Consider the following 18,905-nt stretch of genomic DNA (forward strand, 5'->3'; position numbering starts at 1 on the left):
GCTACCACGGCACTGTGAGAAAAACTGAACAAGAATGTTAAAGCAAATGCCTCTATAAATATTTTAATCTGACACTATTTTCAGGAGTTATGGGCTATTACATTTCTTAGTATTGGACGTGATCGGCTCTTATTAGGTTGCTAGCTACCGCTGCAACCCGGATAGACATTGTATAATAGCGGCAAGTAATATCAAGAAATTATCTTTTTTTTTCCGTTGATTATATGCTCTCCTTTTTTGTTTCATTTTGTGTGCGCAGGTAATAAACAAATAAATTTACCCTATCCTCATGTGCCTTAAGAAAAAAAATCTCCCATTTTCATTTGTTAAGTCCAAGTACTCACTACTAATAACAACTCACTGCAACACCAAGCCGCTTGAGGTCATCATAGCTACGTAGGCTCCTCCATCCCAATTTATCCTAAGCCTCCTTTACACCCTCCCAAAAACTCCAAGTTCTTACCACCTCTTCTCACTCCTATTGGGGACGACCTGCTTTTTGTTTGCCCCTAGATAAATTGGCCAGAAAGGACGATTTTTGACAATTTATTATCCTTACCCGCAGAATGTGTCCTAGCAACCTCAACCTTTTTCTCATTACAACCCTATGAATTGGGATAGAATCATATTTTTTGTATATCATGTTGTTTGAAATAGGGCCAGTCAGACGGGTACCAAAACGAATCCGTAGACAATCCCTCTCAAAAACATCTAACAAAGCCTCCTCCAACTTTCGGAGCAACCAAGTTTTAGAGCCATACTTGACCGTTGTCATTACTGTAGCTTGTATCATTATAATTTTGGTTTCCAGACTTATATTCCAATTCTTCCAAACCTTTTCAACTATGAATAATACCCTTGGCCTTGGCTATTATGCTTTTAAATTTTTCACTGCATACATCATCTTTACTAATACCTAGTTTCATGAAGCTATCCATTTGATTGATTTTCTATTTACCCAATAGCTTCTCTTCACCTTTACTTATTACCAATCTAAGTGAACTGGTCTTCTTAAGGTTAATTTTCGAACCTATTCATGCACACTGAACTCTTGTAACCTTCAAGAAATCTTTAATTTTACTAATATTTTCATCTAGGACACTCAAATCAGCAGCATAATTTAAGTCCAGGAGAATATTACTTTCCCATTTGATTTGATGCTCCCCCGCAGCCTTTATCTTTGTTCCTTAGGACAAAATCCATCAAAATAATCTATATAAATGGCGAGAGAAGGCAACCCTGCTTTACTCCTGATTCCAAAACTGTTTAAAAATATCTACTAATGTCATTTCTGCAGCCATATTATTCTCGTATATTGTGCTAGTCATTTTAGCGTATGTATCTGGCATACCCTACAAGGATAAGACCTTCACTGAAGCTCTTCAATCCACAAAATCAAACGCTTGCTCATAATCTATAAAACTGAGGAACAAAACTGTTTGATAACTCAGGCACTTCTCACTTATTAATCTAAAAGTGAAAAGTTGCACGAATCTTCCTCTCCAATTTCAAAAACCACACTTTTCTTCTCTTAAAACTTTATATACGGCATCATTGAGTCTAAACATCATCATTATACTGTGTAATTTGCTTCATTACAAGTCATGTATGACAATGTTAGAGGAATTTGAGAGGTAATACGACTTATCTTTAGCTCCATATTACCTATATGAGCTTTAAATTGCAAAACTTGGATTGAATAATAAGGGTTAACAACGGATTTAATAACGTCACCTCCGAACATCTGCAAAGAAGCCAAAGATAAATGCTTTGCAACGAATCAACTTAACTTTGGGCCAGGAAGAAAGATATATTCTGAAAATGACTCTCTAAGATACCTCTTCTCCCAGCTCGCCAGTTTTGTGCCCAAGATGTAGTATCTGGTGGGAGAATTGGGAGTAGATCTTTGAGATCCGGAGATATTAGAGGGAAAAGGTACGGACTTGAAACCCTGTTGTTTCTAAACTCTGTTATAGCCTCCACAATTACCACACCCACCCTTATCACCTTCCTTATAGAGGGGATATAGAAGGGTCTTTATTTGGCGTTTTTTGGTAAGACTGGAAATTAAATAAACCAATGAAAGTGAAAGAAGCAATTTTCCGCAGGTTATATATTTGTTAGTTATTCTCACCATATATTTTTCTCCTGCTGGTCACAGCTGCAATTCTTTGCAATTATTTTGAGATCAGTAACATACTGCTCAATGGTTTCAAGCTCTTTTTGATTCCACTTGTAGTATTCCAAGATTGGATTTGAAGAAGGTACTAAAGATGTTCCTGTCTTTTTCTCTTACACTTATGAGAATGTACGAATATTTCACCGCGTTAGATTTTCCTTGCAAAGGGCTGCTGATCTTTAAGGTTCGATCAGACGCGTAGAATTTTCCTATAAGGTTGAAAGGAAATCCTCATAGGTTGAAAGGAATTCAGTTCAGACGTCGTTTTGACAGATTTTTAAAGTCTTATAGCAAGAAATTTGAAATATTACAAAATGTCTTTGAATTCTGACCTTGAAGATTTAGCTGTAGTAACTGCTCTAGTAGGTGCAACTGTTTTTACTAGTATCTGCAACAGAAGAGCCAGAAAAAGAAGATGGTGGGTTCTTCCAGTACATGCTGTCAGTGCTCAATAATTTACACAGATGACTAGGTCTACTCAACTTTTTTGGTCTAGGAAGTTCCAGCTTTTCATACTACCATTAATGCAGAGTCGGTACTTATTACATGCTTTACTAGTTTTGGAGTATTATATTTGGTCAATATCTACCAAATCACATTTTATTGAGTTATGAATAAAGTGAATAGCCTAAACCCTTTGAGTCCTTTTTTTATGCTTATTCTGAATATAATAAGCATTGTTATCGGGATTTAATGTCTGCCCCCCCCCCTATATCGGCGTTACCTAAACCAGAATTGGCATAGCTAGGGAGGCGGGGGGGGGCCTAAAGTAATTTGCAATAGAGATGCTTATTAGGCTATATTAGTAATAAGCATAAAAAAAGGCATCGAATGGTGTATTCACTTTAGTCCTAACTCAATATTATGATTTGGTAGAAATTGACTGTCTATTTGCACTGCTAGGTAAAATTCTAGATGATGAGCTTTTTACTAGGCCTAGCCTGCCTATTTCAGAAAGTAGCCTAGTGGCTAGGCTAGAGCAACAAAAAAGTACCTACAGTAATTAATTGAAAGCCTAAAACATGTCCTGGGGAAGTGTTTACAAGCTCTTGCCACATATTCCTTTTTAGAAGATTGTATAGCCTAGACTAGATAAAGAAGACAGCTCTAGACTATTGACACAGCCTAATCTAACCTTCTCATCCCTGGGAAAGTCAGCTTAATCTCTTTCCTTTATTCTTTTTTTAGTTAAATGTTTTGTAACTAGGTTTTGAAAACAATTTTAAGGAGTTAGTCCTAATTCAAATAGACAAGTAAGCAGCATCAAACCTACAACTTTTTTCTAAATTTAATATTGCTTATAATTTCCCAATTTTTAAAAACCTTGTAAATGAAGAATTAGCAATAAAGTTCTACTTTTGACCATCTTGTAAAGGGGTTAGGTTCAGAAAATGAAACTTTCAAGGATGGGTCTACAGGCTAAAGTATATCCTTGGAAGGTATTTTGTTATACCTACCTCCACTCCTTCTCCCTCTAGAGGGTCATGAGCCTTAAAAAATTATGTTCAAAAAGTGAAACCTTGCAAAATAGATATTCTACTTCAAGGAAGTACAACAAAATTGTTTTCAGCTTCACAACTTTTCTCAGTTCCACTTTAGAAGGTTTTAAAGATATGCAAATACATTTCCTAAATTTCTAAAAAAATAACGTTGATGTGGCTTAAAATTCTACTCAAATAACAAGAAACGTATTTTCAGAACTAAAGCCAGGAAAAAAGAAACTGATAACTGAAAATTAAGGTAAAATATTGTTTGGTCAAAATTTCAATAAATATAGACCTGTCATGTAGACAAATTTCAGAACCCTCTTGAGAGAGAAGGAGTGGATATAAGTACTTCAAAACACCTTCCAATGACATACCTTAGCCTTTAAACCCATCCTTGAAAGTTTCATTTTCCTAACATAACCCCTTTCCATGATTTCCAAAAGTACTTAAGCAGAATTTTACTGAATTAGCAAAGGGATTAGGCTCTATACACTTTTCTCAAGCCGTGTTTGTGATGTAAGTCTTTTCTGAAAGTTTCAATGGTAAAATTCTAGATAAAGGGCTTTTGGCTATCTTAGAATGTGGTTGATTTAGGCAAATAAGATTTTAAGGGATAGATCCAGAGCCTCAATGATATCCTAGGAAGATAGTATGAAGCTACTATCTCTACTTCTCTTCTATTTCTAAGGCTTATAAGACATTGTTTGCATTAATTTGTATTGTATATTCACTCCTGTAAGTTTTTTGTGCTTAATATGCAACCTTTGGGGTTCTCCAAGAGTTCAAATAAATATGACAATATAAAAACAGGGGGGAGGGCATTGATATTGTCCATAAGAAGGATATGAGTTGAAACATTTAAAATACATGTTGAAGAAAGTTAAAAAGTTTTGTTCAATTTTCTGACTATTTTATGGATAAAATAAGGCTTCTCTGAAGCTGAACGTAGTCTTATTAAATGCTTGATTAGTCATATTTACAATTTTGGTCTTTATTGAATGTTTTTCAGTTGAGAGATATCCATGGGTTCTATGGTGCCCTCACAAAAGAAATGGAGGAGATGGACCCTGAGCTGTTTTTTAAAACCTATTGGATGGATAAAGAGCATGTGAATACTATTGCAACTCTGGTCCAAGTTGATTTTGTGAAAGAGGACACAATAATGAGACCTGCAAATCCAGTTAAGGCCCGTTTAGCTGTGACACTTAGGTGAGAATTATTCTGTACTTTTGCTTTTAGTATAGATTAGGACCCAACCAGTATAGATTCTTGGGGTCTGATACCATATATTGCTATCATACTGACTCAGTACCAATATAATTTGCTGATAAATTCCTCTCTGGAAAAAAAAACCTTACCTGAAGTTTAAACCTCCTATTCTTTGCTCATATTCATACTCACTTGTTTCTTCATTGTCTATACACACCAAAGAACAGCCTCAACAATTCACTGTGGATTCCGAATGCATATATGCTTTTTATGGTACGGTATTTGTATTATGGGGGAGGGAGGATTGTTAGAGGTGGAATTTGTTTTGAACTACCTGTTCAATGTTGTGAGGTAAAGAGTATCAAGATTGAATGTGATTCACTCATCCATCTGATTTGTGGTAGGTGGAGTTGGATGACGTTTTTTTACTTTTACCTTATGATGTTATTTATAAATCAAAGAATAGAGGCTTAATATGATCCCAAAGATAGATAGACAACAGAGTTTCAGTAAACAGTATGACAAAAATTGCTTAAACTCAGTCTTGTTCCTCCAGACTGAATTTATGGTTTATGCATATATGCCTGAGTTGGAAGCATGTTTCCCCTATTTGGTTGTTCCCATTACTGTTAATCATTTTATTCATGTTTTGCACTGTGAAACAATTAATCCAATTTTGTTTGGAAAAACATGCAGGATTCATATATATATTTGGCATAAAGGCTAAGAATCTGAAAATGATTTTAATATTGTTATATTGTTTTTTTTGTTTTTTTTATAGAGGAATTACATTGAGATTGAAAAAAACTGCCAGTATAATGGTTTGATTACCTTAGATATTTTGTCTGACAAACCCAGATTTTTTTTATTGCCTCGACATAATGAGCCTAAGGCATTGTATTTATCTTTTGAGGAATATTCACTCATTTTTTGACCTATTTATTACTACAAACACTTGATTAAGCTATGTGATCGACACTACCACATTTAAATGAGGAAAAAATGGCCTTGATAAATTTCTTTGTGATAGAAGGTAAAATACCTTATTTGGATTTTCTTGATTGTTAAAATATTTTATATATAACAGTCAATAGAATTTTTCTCAGAGGCTTGGTCATTAAGATAAATTGAAAGTTTTCTACCCTTTGTACTTTGCAGAAAATAAGTCAGTGTAAGGTTTCGATTTTATGCCCAATTTTAGAAAGCATATAAGTGTGATATAAATGGATTTGGACTATTGAGTGTATCTCCTTTCACTTGTTTTCTTAGATGGAGAACAAATTCAAACTTGAATGTTTGTTTATTTCAATCTTGTGGCCCCAGTTTTTTTTGTATTCTCTTTTGCAACTGAATTTATACAAATCAGTTTTTATTTAGAAAATATGACAACTATCTCATCTTTGTGGAAGTTCCCTTTTATATATACATATTATATAAATATTTTATTTTCGGGTATCTTGCAAGTGGGAATTCTATGGCAACATTATCATTGTGTTGCAGAATGGGACAATCCACAATTTCAGGTATCATAAAAGAAACATGCGAAGCAACTTGGAAAAACCTACAACCTATTTATATGAAGCCACCTTCAAAGGAAGATCTTTATGCAATAGCCAGAGATTTTTCTGAACTTCGGGACTTTCCACATTGCATTGGGGCAATTGATGGAAAACACTGTCAAATTCAGTGTCCTTCTAATTCTGGTTCTGATTTTTTCAATTTCCATCAATTTTACAGCATAGTTTTGATGGCTGCTGTAGATGCTCGCTACAAGTTTATTTATATTGACGTAGGCGCTAAAGGAAAGAAAAATGACAGTACTGTCTTTTCTATGTCAAGCTTTGGTACTGCTTTGCACAATGCCACCCAACCCATCTTTGTTGCCAAACTCAGAGGATGTTTTCCCATTTGTTTTTGTTGTAGATGAAGCTTTTCCTCTTCAAAAAAACTTAATGCGGCCATATCCAAAGTATGGCAGCCTCACCCAACAACAAAAGATATTTAATTACAGTCTGTCACGGGCTAGAAGGGTGGTGGAAAATGCATTTGGGATAATGTTCATGAAATTTAGAATCCTCAAAAGTAGTGTCAATTGCAAGCTGGAAACAATGGATCTTATACTGAAAACCACTTGCATCTTGCATAACTTTCTTTTAGGATCTGATTTGTCAAGACATGACTTCACCAACCTTGTTGACCAAAAAGTAAATAGGCAAATTATTCAAGGGTCTTAGCGCAACGGCTCTTGCCTGCGTCAGCTAGAAATTTATCCAGCGATTTCTCATCTAGATATGTTATCCTAGTAAGAAATAGCTTCAAGGAATATTTTACTGGTCCTGGATCTATTCCATGGCAGGATCAGTCTGTGCAAAATGGGATATATTAGATTCAGTCAGTCAAATTTTTTTTCTCTTTCCAGTTTGCAATTGAGGCTATTTCTATAAAACATGTAGGTTAAATCGAAGTTATTAACATGGTATTGTTTTGGGATTGGGGTAAATACTGGAATAGCATCTTAGTACAATTTGGTTTTTAATGATTAGCATTCATCAAAGAGAACAGTGCTAGATAATCTTGAGAAATAGAAAAAAAATAATAGATGAAAAGTATCTTTCTAGAACTAAAACTATTTTGGAGAGAAAAACCGTTTATTTATTAAATTTTTTTATTTTTTTCATGGGTTCCTTGTGACAATTTTGCATTTATCCTAAAAACTAATTTCGTTGTTATTATTTTTCAAACATATTTAAGAAGTTATTGAAATATAATGTTTTGTTCAACCCCAACACTCCAATCAGATTCAAAGCCTGTTTTGGCTTCATTTTGAAATTGAAGCTATTTGCCACTGAATTTGTAATGTTTCTTAAGCAATACAATTTTTTTTCCTTTTTTGTTTTTATTTACTTGCTTAACCCAAGACACTTCCTAAACCCCATAAAGTAAAAACCTCAAGATGTTTCTTTTTTAAGCCCCTTTTTTTTCCAGTACTAAAACATGCACAGAAAGGTATCAAAATTACAATATTTATTTTAAAAATTCGGAAAGAAAGAAAAAATTATCCAAATATTTTTTCAACAATAGCCATTCTATCTGTGCTAGTAATCTCCTTTTCTTTAGTGTCTACTTTATTCTTGTCTTCCATAGTTTTTAGTACTATTTTAATTTGTGTTTTGGTAACATGTCACATATACCGGACTAGACAGGATTGTTCCTCCTATTAATGTTATTTAATTTTTGTATTGCATAGTTTTTGGTTTGCTTTAATGATTATTTGTTCATTTGGGGTCTATTTTGGGGTCTCCAATTACCTTCAAATGGATCAAAGAGTTGATAGACAATTTGAATTGCCCTTTTTCAATCCCCTACACCTTAGTTCTCCCTTAGGATGGATGATAGACTATCTATCAACCATTGTTGTATGTTTCTTAAAAAGGTATGCTAGCTTTGCATCTCACAGAGACAATCTGTATTGGATTTACTATAATTAGCAATGGCTTTCCATTTTTTAATCACTTCCATCTAGTTGATTTTAATTCATTTTTTTTTCTTCTTCTTTTCCTTTTTTTTTTTTTTTTTTTTTTGTTAACTTTAATTAATTTTAATTACTAAATGTAATTTTTTTTTGCATCACTGCCCTTTACTTTCTACAAACATGTGTACTGATTATACTACAATATCAAAACAAATAAAAAAGTTATCTATCTTATCTATGTATCTTAAGCGCCAAAACCAACAATAAGGTTACCTACCACACATGATATATTAGGACCTAGACTTGATCAAATCCAACCACATCCAATTGAGGAAGCCATATTCGAATCAATCAACAAAAATTTTTGTAGAAGTAACTTAAGACATATAACGCTTATAATTTAGTTTTGATAAGCATAATACGAGTTTATTTTAGTAGTTTATCGTAAAAAAAGAAAAAAAGCACAATTACTCAAGCTTATCAAGCTCTTGTTCAAAAACCTCCAGAATAGCTTTCTGAATACGGATTTGGCTATTCAAGGGAAGGCCATCCAAGTTTTTTGCAAGCATGCAACAAAATCCATAGTTTCTTGACCCTTCCCACTCGTCCTTTTTATTGATCCTAGTTTCAAGAAACTGCTTGACAATAGACATGGTATGTTGTACATCTGCTGTCTGTTGTAATTCTTCTGGTGCAGTGGGGAGTCTTTTTCTTTTATTGTGAGAGTTGGTGGTGGAAGTAGATGAAGAGGTTGGAGTGGAGGTTCTTGGGTTATTGGGAGGTTAAAGCGTTATTGGGAGTGTTGGAGGTGGAAGTAGGTGAGGACTTTGGAGTAGATTCTAGGTGAACAAAAGTGGTGGGAATAGGAGAACAAATTGGAGTTGGTGAAGGATTTGACACACTTGGGATTTGCGGTTGGGATTTGAGATTATGAAGGAGGAGTTGGGGGAGGGGGACAGATTTCACATGAGGAGTTTGATTTTGACATGTGGAGGATTGGGGGCTGGGGGAAGATTTCACATGAGGAGTTTGAGTTTGATATTTGGCGGATTGGGGGATGGGGAAAGATGTCACATGAGGAGTTTGATATTTGGAGGATCTGAGGATGGGGACAGATTCTACATGAGGAGTTTGAGTTTGATATTTGGAGGATTGAGGAATATCTGAGTAGAGGTTTGATGTTGAGCTTTCATCACTTGAAGTGGTAGTGGGTAGGTCTGCAATTCCATCATCTCCAGAGAGCTGAATAATGACTGTCTCTTCAGTATATGCCAGATTCCCTGATGTCGTGCAAGACAAAGTAAGTTGAAAATATTTCCATTTACACTACAAAGCACATATATTTTTAGTTTTTAACCCTATCTGTAGCTATCTTTGAAAACCAGATAATTAAACAGTCTAATTTTTTTCACAGAAAGTAAACAGAACAGAAGAAAGATGCAAATGGTTGGTAGTTTGTCAAGGATTACTATTCCTTAATAGCCTTGCAATCAGCATTACTTGAATCCAATTTCCATAATCTTAAATGCAGAGCTTTGGCCACCATTTATTAAATATTTTATACTAAAAAATTGTCACTGGCAAATCTTTTGAAACAATGGAACAATCTATTTTGACGCCATTTCCTTCTGAACTTTCTTTTAAAGCTTGGTCAGGGGCGAATCCAGGATTTTTTGTGTGGAGGGGGGTGGGGCAAAATAGGTTGATCCGATAAAAAATTTTTTAGGGGGGGGGGGTAAAATAGGTTGATCCAATAAAGTTGCATTAGGAGCAACTTTAATTAATGTAAACTTGACTTAATTAAGTAAATAACACTACTTTAGACTACGCTGGGGCATCCCCCCCCCCCCCCAATCTGCCACTGGACTTGGTGACTGTTTAACGCATATCAAGTCTTGTTCATAAAAAGCTACTGAAATATTGTGAACTTAAAGTTTATTTATGAAAGTATAATTATATATATATTTCCAAAAGACTATTAGAGGCTCTAATATATTCAAATTTGCTTCTTGGGTCAAGTAGAGCATGAAGAACAACAGAAAAACATTAAAAACTAATTAAGAAAGAAGTATACATAAATGGAAAATGAAAAAACACAAACAAAGAAAGAGGGGGGAAGTTGTATTTAAATTAGTACAGGGAGAAAAATAAAAACTTACATGGACACAATGAATCACAAAGCAGTAAAATGTATATAGCAACATACAAACAAATGAAAAGAGACAAAGGACTCCTGTTTAGTTCAGGACATATATCAGGAACCATGAAAAAAGGCAATAAACTATTTTGAAACCTCTCAGTAAGAGCACTGATTAGTGATTAAGTTAGTATGGGTGAGGTGGCTATGCAGGGGAACAGTATCTGGGGTTATGAAATTCATTGAAAATATCCTCAATATGCATATTGAAATGATGGACTTAACAAAACGCAAGCAAATACTATCCCTTTATTTTTTGGTGGATTTATGATTAGGTTTCATGTTTGGACTAGAGTAATGAATTATCCATCTTTTTTAACTTTTTTATTTTATGTTATTTTATTTATGTCTTCTCCACCACACAGAAAAGCTCTGCTTTTAGGGTGAATTATTTATTGTGTTCAATAATAAATTTAAGGAAACCATTCCATGACATAGATATAAAGGAATGTTTTTAAAGGAAACAAAAATATCTCTTTTTAGATACCTATAAATACTTACTGTGTATAAACAATAAATCAAAACCGTAAATCTTACCATTGGGGATTATGATGCTTCAAGAGAAATTGCATTGACCTAAAGTGAGGCCACTTTGAAAATCCCAAATCTTCGCCACCATCCCCACTTCTTTTGTTTTGTTGTGCATTAAGCTTCTTGAAAAATTCATTTCTCAGATACCTCCAGGTATTTTTGCACTATTCAACTTAAAACAAAAATGTTATAATAAATTGAAGGTCCTTAGTAGATTGTTAATACATTACTGAAGTTGGCACAAATAAAAAGTACTAAGGTCTACTACACATAAGGGGTATGACGGATGAGTAAATCTTTAATAATTAGAGGTGACTGCACAAAAATATTAACAGTAAGATTTCAACAAAATATTTTAGGATAAAGTACAGGCATCATCTATGGGAAAATGATCAATAAGGTTTCAATAAAATATTTTAGGATAACATGCAGTCATCATCTATAGGAAAAATACTTTCCAATCACAATAATCATTCAAAGATATGATAAAATCATCAAATGCAACACATCTCTAATCAACTGCAAATGTAACATAAAGCAAAACTAAGAAACACTTGGATTCCTCTACAGTTTGAAAAATTGGGCTTCTTGAAAAAATTTATTACTTTGCAACCTGAACTCAAAAGAATAGAATCACAACAAACTTCTATTTTGCAACCCAAACATTCTAGATACATGTAAATTGCAAGACACACCCAAGTATTTGCAACTAGCTAGCATGCAAAAAAAAATGCATGCAAGACAAAGAATTAAAAGGAGACAAAAAAGTTAATTGGGAACCAGCTGTCTTTTGGCATTCTTATTTGGACTAAGAGCAAAACGTCAATATAGCAATGTTAAAATTTTGAAAATATATACAAAATGGAAAATGATTTTTAAACAGTGTTGTTTGAGTAACCAGACTGAATTTATGCCATTTTTGCCCAATTATTTACTGAGACTCTATTGCCTGACTATCTTTGTGTGAGTATCTAAATAAAACTATTGCTTATTATTTTGTCTTTATTTGTATAATGAGATCCAAGAAAGGAATGAAGTGTACAAAGGTGCATTGATCTATCTGTTTTTTTAGACAAACTGAAGGTACAAACCTTCAAGCTTTGACAAATTCAATATTAGTTTTGGTTCTTTTTCAAAGCGGGCTTTCTTTGGAATCTTTTCCATCCAACTAAAAGAAGTAGGGGCAGCATTAAGTACAAGTGACCTTCCTCTTAGTCTACATACATAGCAGGAAATCATGCAGCTCTATACTAGCAAATAAACAAATTGTAAATATATAATATGGACTATACATTTGGGAACGGTTGGGTTCAAACTGAAGGTATAGATGCATGGTTGATCCTCTACATAAGGAAACATGTTAAGAACATAATACTTCATAATATGCAGAATAATCATAGTTAACATATTCTGAAGGGGAAGAACCTTTATCTTCAATTCTTTCCTTGTTTTTCTAAGAAATTCATGAATTGGGGTTTAATCCTCCCCCTGGGTATGACCTTGAATATATATTGACAAAGTACATACCCCACCCCCTTAATGTGTAAATATAAACCCAGAATTGTATTATGAATCTAAATACACACTTCATTTGCATCACAGATAAAAACTATGCCAATACCTAAATCAATCAAAATCATAGTATGTTCTTGAAGGCCTGGGGCGTGGGGGTCAAGTTGATCTGTGATGCATATGAAGAATCAATTTGGATTCAGGATTCAATTCTGGGACTATATTTGCATCTTACAGGGGTTGGGGTATATAGTTTGTTTATATACAGGTTCTAAGAAATTCATGAATTTATTAGGAAAACTGGAAAAAGAAATGAAGATAAAGATTCTCCCCTTGCAATATATGTTAACTGGGATTATTCTGCATATTCTGAAGTAAGAACTGTTTTCTTAACAAGTTTCCTTATGTGGAGGACCAGTGGTGATATTATGTGGTGATATTTGGAAACTTTTTCACTTTTGAGGATTTTTAGAGGAAAGACTTGATGATAAAGGCTCTCCCCTTAGATAATATAAGAACTAGGATCATTATACATATTTTAAAGTAAGAATTGTTTTCTTAACATGTCTCCTTATGAGGGGGCCAAAGCTAAATAAATACCGAGGACCAACCCTGCATCTATACTGAATTTAATTAGCCTAGCAACAATAGGAATTAAACTAGCCTTTTATATTTGGAAAAAACATAAATAGGCATTAAGCTGTATGTTCATTGGTCAGATAGGCTATGTAGATTGTTCCATATTTACCAATATATGTTAAAAACTGCAAATTTGGGCAATCACATCAGTAGCCTACAACAAATGCTGCAGTTGTAATTGCATTCAAACCCTTCCTAAAGGTTTAATTTGTATAATGAGCCAACTGTTCATAAAAAAAAACAAATAAAAAGCAAAGGCAAGCCCATAAATCCTATCTATGTGGAAAAGGGAGTATTGGACCTGGCTGTCCAATTTCAACAGCTATTTGATTCCATCGGTCATTTTTAAATTTTGCATTTTTATAACTGTTATTGCTTGTATCATACAGACAAGGATGGTTTTGAACAAAAGCAATCAAGTCCATATATGCTTCTACTTTCACATTAACTCTTTCAGGGCTTTGATCAGTCATTTTTATAATCTTCTCAGTCCTCTTGAAGGTAAAATAGGTTTTTCCCTTTAAAATCAGAAGTCCTATCACCCTCATAGGGTGGAGTTGAAAAAATTTCAACTCAAAAATCCTATCGTCCTATGAGGAAAACCTCATAGGAATCCTATCACCCTCAAAGGATTTTGATAAAATCCTACGCGTCTGATCGAACCTTAAGCTATCCAGTGTCCGAGGTAGAAACTTCATATGATGGCGCATTTGTCCCCAAGGCCCGAGACACACATGGCGTTTTTTACTGAACATATTATTACTGAGCGTTTCTTAGAGGTGTATGGAATAGTATTAGGACATAAGCGTGAAATACCAATACTATTAAATTTAATAGTGGAAACTTAGCCTTACCTTTTATTTCTTAATTTTTAGACCTATTTGAAGAATTGGCTCCTTCGTCGGTGCAAACCGCAATTGAGGGATATGAGACGAGGAAAGCTGGACTTCAATTGCGGGACGGCGAACCACGTTCGATGAATGCTGAAATTTTAGACGCTCCAGGTCGGATTTCGGAAGGCAATTAGTGATTTCTTTTATTGCACATTAATGGCACATTTTGTGGTGAAATTTCTACTTACTTGCACTTCTTTTTTTTACTGCCTGCCTTACTAATTGTTTAATAAATTACCAATTATATATACAAAATAATATATATTTAATATATTTCTTTTCGTTTTAAGTTCTAATGCTGCTCCTCACTTTCAGTTGCAAAAAAATGTTTTTTTTATTTAATTGGGTACTAAACGGGCAATTGATAGACAGGGAAAAACTGGAGAGGGGGGGGGGTGTCCAAAGTAGTATTTTCTGTGGTGAGAAAGGTTTTCAGGGATAAACTTTCAAGGGGATTTTTTAAACGGGGGAGTTCACCAGAATTCCTATACGACTTTTTATTGGCCTTACTTTCTCTTTGCCGACTCAATTTTACATGTGGCTATGTTGTGGGGACATTTCAAAGGGGTTGGAATTGTCTCGGAGGCTTATCTCCGGGGGGGGATTTCTGCTGGAGAAATTCGGCATGAGGGAATTTTCTTTTGGATAAATTCTTCACGAGGGATTTTTACCGGGAGGAACTTTCCATGGAGGAGGGAGGAATTTCCAGCAAAAATTTTTCACGGAGGAGGGATTTCAGGCATGATTTGAAAACGATTTGAAATTAAATGAAATAAATGTCTTTTTTTTCAAATGATAGACTAAGGTTCTTAAGTGGAATGGTCCGCAAGAAATTTTCTGGGAGGAATTATCAGTGACGATAGAATTGTCTAGGGGGTGATTTTATGGGGGGATACTTTCCCGTGAGAAATTCTCGTGGGAGGAGGAATTTTCTATTGAGGGGGGGGGGATATCCCAGCTTTATATGAAAAAAAAAGATCCGAAACGAAATAAAAAGACAAGTTTTTCCAACTAAAAGTAAGGAGCAACATTAAAACCTAAACGGACTAAAATCATTCCATATATGAGGGAGGATGTGCCCTCCTTGATGCCTCAATCTTTACGCTAAAGTTTGACTTTTTGTCCCAATTCTTTAAGAACTACTTCTGAAACACAAGGGTCGTTTAATTTGAATAAGAATTTTTCTTAAAATACTGGAAAACTTTAGTGTGAAGAGCAAGGTATTAGGGGAGATTATTCCCCTCCATATACAGAATACTTTCTGTTTGTTTCAACTTTTAATGTTGCCCGTTACATTCAGTTGAAATAAAACTTTTTTTTTATTTAATGAGAAGGAAATTCAATATGTCAAAAAGACTAACAATCGTTAGAAGGGTAAAGACAAAATAATAATAATAATAAAACTCGCAGAATATTCTATGGAATTAAACCAGATAAAAACTCTAAGACGATTAATATTGTGAGCAGAAAATGAAACCACAATTCTAGGTAAAATGCTATAAAAGGGCAGTTAAAAATTTATAAAATAAATATTACCTGACAATGGGTGGTGAATAGGAAGAAGAGGGAGGGGGATATCTACTATTTAACATAACAGCTATGTACGTATGAAAAACTTGTTCTGTGTCTTTCTTTGGAAAACTTTGTTGGGGTAGAAATGGGGATTTGTGAATATAGGATGGCTTGGAACTTTTTTTGTGACAATAGCCATTTTGGTAGCTCAAAACTGTAGATGCCTGTGGTTTGTTGTGTTTAGCATAAAACAGTTGTATTTAAAATGCAGAATAAAGCCTGGGTACAGTTTTTGCAATTCTTTAGTGAAAAATAGTTTCAATATCAGATCTGCTCAACCCGAAAGAAAATGAGGGCCAGTTTGCAATAAAAACAATTTAGCTCGTGGACGCTAAAGATAGTGAGTAATTAAGTTTAGGCTTATTTTAATTTTATCTCAACGAAAATGTCGACATTTTCTTAATAAGGTTATTAAGTGTGCACAGTACTACTGAAGCTCAAACCTCGTAGCTCCTCATATCCTGGAGAAATCCCAGTGCGTCTCCTTTGTGAATTTGCGCCCTCCCTTGCTACCCATCTCGCTAGTATCATCAACCTTTGCATAATACTTGGCAAATTTCCCAACCTCTGGAAAAAATCTTACATCGAAGTTATCCCTAAGAAATCCCCGCCAAAATCATGCGATGACTTAAGGCCTATCTCGCTGACTCCCTGCATGGTCAAGGTAACAAAGACCTTCGTTGCAAGACTGCTGATGAGTGATATAGAACCAAATATAGACCCTATCCAGTACGGATGCCTCAGCAGCTCCAACACACCAGTGTACTTAGTGCGTCTGTATGACGACATTCTATCATGGCTCGAGAAAGGGAGAAACCTCGTAGACTTGGCCCTCGCTGATTACAGAAAAGCCTTCGATCTCATCAAACACATTATCGCTCTCAATAACCTAAGTGAAATGGGCCCCAAAAGTGACTTGCTGCGTCTAGTCGCTGATTTTCTTTCCCAGCGGGAGCAGTGCGTTTTCGCTCTTAGCGAAGACGATTCAAATTCTGCATTTCTCCCAATCACTTGCGGTGCCCCTCAGGGCACTAAACTAGCCTGAATTATTTTCCTCGCTGTGATTAACTTCATCCTGCTTACTTTCAAGGACAGATATAAATTCGTTAAGGATCTGTCATTCTTACTCAGAGACATACTAGAAGGCCAATCAGAGAACACCCTTTTTGATCATAGTCTACCCACAGTTTTTCAGATTGAATGCGAGCGGACTAGCTTTACCCTCAATGAGCAGAAGTACAAGGTGTTTCGTTTCAACCCTCTTGAATTGGACTTCCAGGAGCCCCCTACCTTGTTTGAAACAGTTGGCAGTGAGAAAATTCTGGGGGTAATTTTCTCTGTTGACTGTAAGTTCAACAACCACGTACGTGACCTTGTGTGAAAAGGTTATGCAGCGCTGCAGTCACTGATTACCATGAATCGGTTCGGGTTCAGTGTGAATTCCATGCTGGGATGTGTTAAGATGTCAAAGCTATCCAAATACGGGCTTGTAATATTATGCTGGGTCAGGCCTTCACTACTTATGACAATGCACTTAAGGTTCTTGGCCTCGAGTCGCTTTTTAAACCCCGTCAGAGACATATTTGGCAGTTCGGCCATTTCCGGCTCCGTAGCAGCAAACACAGGACGATCCTGCCCCCACTAGCCACCGTTACGTCCCGTACCCGGAGACAATACAAGCTCAACCCAGCGACATGCCGTACGACTCGCTACCAGCATTCCTTTGTCCCCTTTTTTACAGACATGGTCAACAAATCCTAAGAAAAGTAATATGATTTTATTCATTTTTTGTGGTCGTATTTGTTATTTAACTTTGTTGTATTTGTTTTGAAATACATGTATTTCATTTGTATTTCTAACATTTGCCCCTCACCTAGTCCCTCCCCCGCCCCCCGCCTAGACTTTGAAAATACTTATCTCTTTGGGTTTTTGTCATTAAAAAATGACTTCAAATTATCACAGGGAAATAAAAAAACAGTATTGTCCCCCCTCCAAGATATTTTTTAATTAACACCACTAAATATGGAAATGAAATACCGAACTTAAAGAAACATTTCTTGTTGGTGGATCCGCTAGACTTCGAAGATGCAGCGAATTGTTAAAGGAAAGAGCATAAAAAAATTAAATCAATGAAATCGATGTCTATGAAACAGCATATATATAGAATCGTGTACTTTGAGTTGTTATGGAGCTAAGTTATTATTAATTCTATAGTAGTAAAATAAATTGCATAGTATTACTTATTACATTACTTCTGCATAATGAATTATAAAAAAATACATAAAAATAAAAATACCGAGGAATTTTATCTATTGTTTTTATTTTACCGTTGCTTGGAAAGGCCTCTTTTATTTACTGTTTTTTTTTTTATATTGTCTTATCATTACCCTTGTTACAATTTTTTAAATTAAAATTATTCAAAACTGATGACATTTACAAACCAGCAACGCGCTCAGGCAGGTATTTTTTACGTCATTCTACTACTACCAAAAATTAATCGCAGTACCAAACCACCTAATGTAAACAGAGCAATGTACGGTCCTCCTCCACTCCAATCAACTCAATTCTTCACTCTTTGTCCCCTCCCATTAAGTTCGAACTTCCTTTTAGTCCTTTCCCATCCCATTTGGGGAGGACCTGTTTATCGTTTGGCCCTAGACGGATGATATGCTGAAATTCAGTCAGTAAAAAAACCTAAACTTTTGTAATGTGTGATTTAGAAACAAATCGCACTACACTAAGACGCGATTTGTAGCGTTTCAACAACTCGAACTGGGGTTCAACCTTGGCGAAGCGAGGAGAACAAAAACAAATCCAGATTGGTATGTTCCAGGAGAGTGAAAAGAAAAGAAAAATCAAAACTATATTTAAGCCTTTGTATTCGGTATATACATATAACTAACGATATAAAAGTTTGTGCAATTTAAGCAAATAAAGTTAAATCAGGTTTAAAGAAAATTTTGGGGTTTAAGTTAAAGAATTAAATACTAAGGAATCACACTAATATGTGAATTGTAACGTTTCTACAGTTCAAACTTGGGTTCAACCTTGGCGAAGAGGGGGGATGAAAAACTAGCGCAGGTTGATAAGAGTGTCAGTAAAATCAAAACTGTATTTAAGCCAAAATATTTGGTATCCAGATCAAACTAACAATAAAAGATCGTGCAATTTAAGTAAATGAAGTCAAATCAGGTTATAGGAAAAAATTTTGAGA

General features: G+C 34.9%; 1 protein-coding gene and 1 long non-coding RNA gene across 2 annotated transcripts in view; one reads left to right on the plus strand and one right to left on the minus strand.

Moving 5' to 3' along the window:
* LOC148953742 (uncharacterized) overlaps positions 1-18,905 on the minus strand; it is a 251,121-nt gene that overhangs the window by 177,536 nt on the left and 54,680 nt on the right. The gene's annotated exons all lie outside the window — the stretch shown is intronic.
* Positions 2,443-5,596, plus strand: LOC148953744 (uncharacterized). Its single transcript, XM_089086800.1, has 2 exons — positions 2,443-2,619; positions 4,676-5,596. The coding sequence occupies exons 1-2, from the start codon at positions 2,494-2,496 to the stop codon at positions 4,877-4,879; spliced, it is 330 nt and encodes a 109-aa protein (XP_088942926.1). The 5' UTR covers positions 2,443-2,493; the 3' UTR covers positions 4,880-5,596.

Source organism: Artemia sp. Qi Xiang Cuo, chromosome 3 (assembly GCF_049724085.1).
Source record: "Artemia sp. Qi Xiang Cuo chromosome 3, ASM4972408v1, whole genome shotgun sequence".
In the NCBI taxonomy this organism is placed as follows: domain Eukaryota; kingdom Metazoa; phylum Arthropoda; class Branchiopoda; order Anostraca; family Artemiidae; genus Artemia; species Artemia sp. Qi Xiang Cuo.

Excerpts from the sequence above, each read along its gene's own strand:
- LOC148953744 (XM_089086800.1), top strand. The coding sequence starts at position 2,494 with ATGTCTTTGAATTCTGACCTTGAAGATTTAGCTGTAGTAACTGCTCTA. Across the intron at positions 2,620-4,675 it reads GGGTTCTTCCAGTACATGCT|TTGAGAGATATCCATGGGTT; the intron begins GTCAGTGCTCAA and ends AATGTTTTTCAG.